Genomic DNA, 7,915 nt, shown 5'->3' on the forward strand with positions numbered 1-7,915 from the left:
AAGAGTCTGTATGCGATAACTGAAGCCTTCTGTCTTTGATGTTTCTTAGAAGTCGCGTCATTAGATGAATGAATGAATGAATGAATGAATGAATACAAGTAAAATAGAGAAGGATTATGGGATAATGCAAATCTTTACTGCCTGTTGCATCATTTTCACCAATTTTACAGAAAGGAGAAGGAGGGAAAGGAAAATGAAGAGAAGGAACCAAAAGAAGAAGAAAAGGAAAAGGAAAAAGAAGAAGAAAAGGAAAAAGAAGCAAAAGAAGAAGAAAAGGAAAAGGAGGAAGAAAAGGAAAAAGAAGAAGAAAAGGAAAAGGAAAAAGAAGAAGAAAAGGAAAAAGAAAAGGAAAAAGATAAGGAAAAGGAAAAAGACAAGGAAAAAGAGAAGTTAGAGAACTTCCTTGAGATAATGTTAAAATATCGTCACACTTCTTTTAATTAATTTATCTTTTGCTTTTTTTTCTCAGGCCGAAAGAATTGTTTGTGATTAATCCCGCCGGGAGTTTGTACTACCACTGGCTGTTCATCATCACAATACCAGTCATGTACAACTGGACCATGATCATAGCCAGGTGACATTTGTAAATCAGGTTTCATCGTGTGCCAACACGGTTCAATCATCATCATTTTAGCAGCAGAGATGATGATGATGATGATGATGATGATAATGGGTTCTTTCATCAAAGTTGATTAATAAAAATGCGAATGTAGGCTGAATTAGCGACACTGGAATCCAACAGTGGCACAGCAAGATACAGTACGCTCTAATGCTCTTTGCCTTCATTGTTATTTTCCTTTTTTTTCACCGTGAACAGGGCCTGCTTCGAGGAGCTGCAGCATAACTACATCATTTACTGGATGTTGTTGGACTACACCTCAGACCTGTTCTACGTGGCTGATATGCTCGTCAGAACCAGGACAGGTAAAAAAAATAAAATATCTCCTTTCTCCTTTTATACCTTTCATTCAAATAAAAGCTTTTTATATAATTCAGTTCATTCCCTAGCTGTGGAATGTGTGTCCCCCCCCCGCATCCAGGCACAGATTACAGTGTTAAACCCACACTAATTTGAGGCCTGCACTGGGAATACGTCCATGCCTCCATTCATTATCTGTCCACCCAATCCCAGTTGAGATCATATGAGATGGAAGTCGCTGTCATTTCACAAAAAAATTCCCACTGCAGTTCAAAAGCAAAAAAAAAAAGTGTAATGGTGCTGAAAAAGACACCTGAATCCAAATGGGTTTTTGCACTTACAGCATGAGATTACACACTTTCTTTTCACAGCAAGTGTGCACAAAAAATTCAAATTGTATCAGTTAAATGAGACCGTGTCCTTGAAGCATTTTAAATGTGTTGATGAAAAGTATTCATGCATCTTGTATTTTATTGAAAATTTAAAGGTGCATTATGTAATAAATCTAATAAAGTGGCCATCAAATCCTCCTAATATGTCACAGAGACTCAGGAATAATGTTCATATAACAAACTGAACTCACCAACAACAAAAAACTTGTTAGCTGTAGGCAGGTTCCTATGGGCTTGACTCGTAGGTGCCGTTATAATTCATCAATCACCAAAGCAAGAGAGAGTCATGTGAAGGGTTTGCACATATATTTCCACGTGACGTTCTATTAATTTAACAGGAATATAACGTAACAAAAAACCTTTTTCCACCGGACAACCACGCAAAATGCTAGATATTTCCCAGTACATCTCCTCTTATCTATCATAGCCGTCAAAGATATCAAAGTGTCCACGATACCCTTTATCTCACCATCAAAGGTCCGCAAAGCCACGTTCTTTTCCTTTCAAAGAATATATTTGATCAAAGGCTGAAAGTCAGCAGTTAACTATGTTCACAAATGACGCTGTAACGCTGAAGTAATCCTGCATTAATCATTCAAACTCAACTCAATAAGGTCTCTGGATCTTCTACTTTCACAAATCCTTGTTCCTAGTGTGCTTATAATGTCGCGCTTCTTCAAACGCAGGTTACCTCGAGCAAGGTCTGCTGGTGAAAGACGAGAAGCTGCTGCGCGACCGCTACGTCAGCACCTTCCAGTTTCGCCTCGACGTTCTCTCCATGTTGCCCACGGACATCTTCTACTTCGTGCTGGGCCTCGACTACCCCGAGATACGCCTCAACAAGCTCCTGAGGATCAGCCGCATGATGGAGTTCTTCACGAGGACGGAGACGAAAACCAACTACCCCAACATCTTCCGCATCGCCAACTTGATCCTGTACATCCTCATCATCATTCACTGGAATGCCTGTTTCTTTTTCTCCTTCTCCAAGTACATTGGTTTCGGAGCCGACGACTGGGTTTACCCAGCTCTGGACGATCCAGACCAGCCAGACTTTGGCAAGCCAATGAGAAAGTATGCGTTCAGCCTCTACTGGTCCACACTGACCCTGACCACCATTGGAGAAACACCACCACCAGCCCTGGACTCTGAGTTTTTCTTCCATGTGGGCGACTTCTTAGTCGGCGTCTTGGTCTTTGCCACGATCGTAGGAAACATTGCCACCATGATATCGAACATGAACGCAGCCCAAGCCCAGTTTCAGTCCCGAATTGACAACATCAAGCAGTATATGCAGGTAGATGACTCTCTTCTCACCAAATCTGAAATAAGAAATGCAATCGTCTTTTAATCTGCCCCGTTTTCTTTTTTTTATAAATAGGTTCGAAAGGTCAGCAAGGAACTTGAGCTGCGAGTCATCGCGTGGTTCGACTTTCTGTGGAATAACGGCAAGGCGCAGGACGAAAGGGAGGTGTTGAGGTACCTTCCAGACAAGCTAAAGGCTGAAATTGCCATCCAGGTCCACATGGACACCCTGAAAAAGGTCCGTATTTTTGCAGACTGTGAGGCAGGCCTGCTGATCCAGTTAGTGCTCAAGCTACGGCCTCAGGTCTTCAGCCCGGCAGACTACATCTGCAAGAAGGGCGACATCGGCCGCGAGATGTATATCATCAAAGATGGGAAACTCGCAGTGGTCGCCGATGACGGCGTCACGCAGTTTGTGGTGCTGGGAAGCGGCAGCTATTTCGGCGAGATCAGTATCCTTAACATTAAAGGCAGCAAAGCAGGGAACAGGCGGACGGCCAACATCCGCAGCGTTGGATACTCGGAACTCTTCTGCCTGTCCAAGGACGACCTGATGGAGTCACTGACGGAGTACCCGGACGCTAAAGCCATACTGGAGGACAAAGGCCGGGAGATCCTGATGAAAGACAATCTGATCGAGTTGAACCCCGCGAACATCATGCCCGAGTCACAGGAACTGGAGGAGAAGGTCAACAAACTGTACGGCACGATGGAGCTGATGCAGGCCAAGCTCAAGAAGATCCTGGGGAACTACAAGAGCGCGGACAAGGCTCTGAAGCACCGCATCGTCGACCTGGAGCATCTGACGGGCGAGGAGGCGGAAGAGGACGAGGACGAGGAGGAGGAGGAAGAGGTGAAAAAGGTAGAAGAGAAAAAAGTGGAAGAGGCCGAGGGAGACGGACAGGAAAAGGAGGGCGAGGAGGAGAAAGTGAAGGAGGCGACGGATGAGGAAGGAAAACAAGAGGAGACTACGGAGGAAGAGAAAAAATGAACGCACTTCTTGCGGAAAAAAACATGCTTTTACATGTAGATTCATCTTTCCCATAAACAAATATTATTTACTGATTGAAATATTCAACTTAAATAAAGTGACATTTGCTGTCCTCTAACTGAATGTGAGATGCATGTCTACATGTGCAGTGAAAAAACCTGTTGCTGCTCACATCAACTCTGCAGTGAGCAATAACAGCCACACGGGGGATAGTACAAGATTTACAGCTAATCACAGGACATGACATGACACGCAGTAGCTCTGCAGTATTTATGCATCATGTCAAGCAGCACACACTCTGAAAAGCTCCTGACAATGACTGATAATAAGGTTGGACCAAGACATCAAACACATCGCTTTTCAGTTAAAAGTTAATAAATCATTTTTCCAAAGTGATGCAGAGCCAGAACATCATAGATATTCACTGACGTGTGAACACATCTGAACACCCACAGCCAGAAAGATTCTCTGACTCACTTCTGCGAGAGCTGCCAGGTACACGGCAAATTTGTCATCTTTTGTGTCGGGGGTTTTTTGTCACCGATGACTAAGTTCTATTGACGAGCTCTAATTCATTTATCGAGGAAGTGATGAGAAAAAGGAGAAGCAACAGATTTCAGACGACGCCTGAACGCGTCGCAGGGAGGCGGTGATTTGCTCCATTTAGTTGTTTTTTTTAAATTAAAACCGACACTGTGTGTACATTATGAGAGCGTAATATCTGTGTTAATCAATTGAAAGACTGACAATATGTGTATTGCAGATGGTAGAAATTACGCTAAACCAATATAATAACAACAAGATGCTCCGAATATTCGCCAATTTCTGCTCGATGGATCAAGTCATTTGCTAAATTGCTGCTACGCTCGACTGCAGCAGAAAATGACTTTGCATATTCTCCCCCAGCACTTTTGATGTTATTTAATGTTAGTAATTATCTTTATTTGTAAGCAAATAGAAATTAAAAAAAGATAAAATCAAACCCATGGCTCCAAATTGCCAAAACTCTGCTTTTTGAGTAAACAAGGATAATGGAATTAGTACTTTTTGAGGAGATTTAAACTCAGTTTTGATCATATTATATTATAGAATTATTATTAATTTATTATTATATTATATTATATGATTATTATTAATTAAGAGGCCCTTAACAGTTCCTTATTCTGAAAACAAAGGGGAAAATATGCCAGGATTATACACAGGCAACATGCTCAGAGATGTTTATGCTGGTCGTCGTCACTGCTTCTAGAAACAATTGCTTCCTGCAGCCACACGTGGTCAGTAATGCACAAGATAATAAGAATTATGCCACAGTGTTGTTGCTGCAAGTCTGTGAAAGAACACTCCACATGCACAAAAGACAACGATTGATGTATTTTTAATTTACTGAGAACAGAAAAACTGCCTCTGAATATATGTATTTTATTTTACATTGTTTCAGTCAGGCACAATGTAGTAGGTTGTTGAACCAAGTCACACAAAAATCCTAAAAGTAAATGTATAATGTACAAGTTATTAAATAGCATCATGTGTCAAATACATTTTCAGAAACTGACAGACCAAAATGTTATTTAAAGTTATTACCAATAATCAGAATAGATCTGAACGCTCTGATCATTCCATCCTATTCAAATGCATGAGAGTCAGTGCAAAAGGGAACATCTTCCTTTTTTCTTGCACAATTCTGATGAGTGATAAAATGGGAGAGTCGGCGCGAAGCACAGGGGCGTAAAGAACTCTCTGCAGCTCTGAGATAAGGTTGCATCCTCTCAAAGCGATCGCAGGTGCGGAGTTTCATTAAAATAAAACACAACTAGACGTAAGTGAAATTATGAGAGTATATAGACAATAGTCATATATGTCATATAGTCATATATGCGAGTATATGAGTGATAGTACACCTTCACCTCTGCTACATAGAGCGTCAGTATATTGACTGAAAGTGACTGAGAGTCCTGCAGAATCTTCCTCCTCTGGTGCCTCACACGTCTGCAAACACTAATATTTTATGAACAACAAGTATAAATGTTGTGGGGTGAAAGTAATGGCCAGCTTGGTGTCACAGTTTGAAAGCATTAGTCAGTATAACAGAGGAAAGGGATGATTTGCCTCCATTAAATAAAAAAAAAAAAATCATTATCACTGGTATCGTCTGGAACAAAGCATTATTTCTTAAAGGTGCATTATGTAATAAATCTAAAGCAACTGGCCATAAAATCCTCCTAATATGTCACACAGACTCAGGAATAATGTTCATATAACAAACTGAACTCACCAACAACAGTACAGACAAAATATTTGCATTAAAAAAAGTTATTTTGCAGACTGCAAATCATGTTTGTGTTTTGAAGTCATCATTTTGGCATGTGGCGCCACCATGGATGTATAATATGAACTGGATAGAGCACCAACCCCACTGCCTTGAAGACAAGTTTTACATGGTGGCCACTGTGGGTACTGCAACAGAAAACCCCATAAAAGCCCAAAAAGCAATTTTCCCATTGACCGCAATAGTAAAAGAGACGCCTGTAAAAGTGTCCACAGGACACCTCGAGACATGGACACGGGCTTTTATAGATCTTTATATGGTAGCCCCATAACCCGGAAATAAACGTGGAAGTCAAAAAACTTTTTTGGCATATGCGCTGGGTGACATTCTTATATATGGCACCTTTAAAGCTTTTCTCTATGTTGTGGCTTCACTAAATTCGGGGTTTGCATTGTTGGTACAGTACAACCACGGGTTGCCAGTTAGAGCTACAATGGCGGAGAAAACAAAACTTAAAAGACATCAGTATTTTTGAATTTAGTTTTGAGTGTAGTAACTGATTTTAGCCACATTTTTACATATGGCGCCTTTAATGCTCTAAAAAACAAACAAACAATAAACAAAAGGGACAGTCTCTGAAAGCCTTTGATTGATTGGCATGTGACGCTCCATACGTCCTTTTGCTATGCACGCGGACCTCAAGTGCAAAATTGAGCGTCGTATATATAAAATTCTTCTTCGGAAGGTGATGCTCAGCTGCTAATGACTAAAGTAAAGACTAATCATGGAATAATTGAGCGGCAGTTCTCTTTCATTAGCAAAGAAAGTGTTGCCCCTGGTTACATTATGAACTGATTGAAGAAAATAGCCCCAGAGGTACGCAGGTTCTGACAAAGTGCAGAGGCAGCTGTTAGCTCGGGAGGGACTGATGACGACGCGGCAGTTATTTCACCGCTGAACAGGACACAGGCATGTATGTTTAGACGCGTGCAAAAAAAAAAGAAAAAAGAAGTCGATTCATATGAAAAATGTAATTACCTAATGGTGATCGAGCCTCTGCTAGGCAACATGCACAGTCAGCACCTCATTAAGCAGCCTGTATAGATAACTCCAAAGATGGATGGATAGACACACACACACAAAAACAAAGTAAAGGTCAGTTTTTGATGAAATTTCCAGAAGATGTAAGATATTGCCCAAGAAAGAAATGATTAGATTTTGGTGGTGATGTGGGAAACTGACCAGCCTTAGCAGATGTTTGCACTATACGTGAGTGCCTACTTTAGTTGGCTCAATAATATCACTGTGACCATCGCAAGCAATATTCCCCTGACCCTTAAACAATCAGGAATATTTCTCCACAGAGAGAACCGAGCTTAATATTCCTCAAAATGTGACCAAAGCTTACTTTTATATTCTTTTTAAAATCACTCTTTTTTTGTTAACAGCAGTTACTGAGGGCTGGAATATCTCTACTTTTTCAGCTGTAGCACAACAAAGAACAAAACATGGACTAGGACCATGACCCTCCACCCCTTTGGCCATCGAGGTGGATATAAGGCAAAGGTACACTCCCGTTCAAAAGTTTGGGGTCACTTAGAAATGTCCTTATTTTTGAGGGAAAATCACTTTTTTTCAATGAATATAACATTAAATGAATCATAAATACACTCTATACATTGTTAACGTGGTAAACGACTATTCCAGCTGCAAACGTCTGGTTTTTAATGGAATATGTACATAGGTGTATAGAGGCCCATTTCCAGTGTTCTGATGGTACATTGTGTTTGCTAATCACGTTAGAAGGCTATTGGATGATTAGAAAACCCTTGTGCAATGATGTTAGCACAGCTGAAAACAGTTTTGCTGGTTCATTGACGAATGCAAAGTTGGAAATTATTGTTTATTTTCTATTCATTTTGCAACTCTTTTGATATAAAATTGAATAAAAGTGTGACTTTTAATGGAAAACACAAAAATTTTTTATAAGTGACCCCAAACTTTTGAACGGTAGTGTATTGTTGAAAAGGAATAAACCT

General features: G+C 40.6%; 1 protein-coding gene across 1 annotated transcript; it reads left to right on the forward strand.

Annotated features, from left to right (window-relative positions):
• Positions 1-228: 228 nt before the first annotated feature.
• cnga1a (cyclic nucleotide gated channel subunit alpha 1a) lies at positions 229-3,607 on the forward strand (the record flags this gene model as incomplete). Its single annotated transcript, XM_083909614.1, has 5 exons — positions 229-389; positions 470-574; positions 818-924; positions 1,998-2,608; positions 2,693-3,607. The coding sequence occupies exons 2-5, from the start codon at positions 546-548 to the stop codon at positions 3,605-3,607; spliced, it is 1,662 nt and encodes a 553-aa protein (XP_083765740.1). The 5' UTR covers positions 229-389; positions 470-545.
• Between the last annotated feature and the right edge of the window lie 4,308 nt (positions 3,608-7,915).

Source organism: Microchirus variegatus, assembly GCF_963457635.1.
Source record: "Microchirus variegatus genome assembly, chromosome: 23".
Taxonomy (NCBI): Eukaryota; Metazoa; Chordata; class Actinopteri; order Pleuronectiformes; family Soleidae; genus Microchirus; species Microchirus variegatus.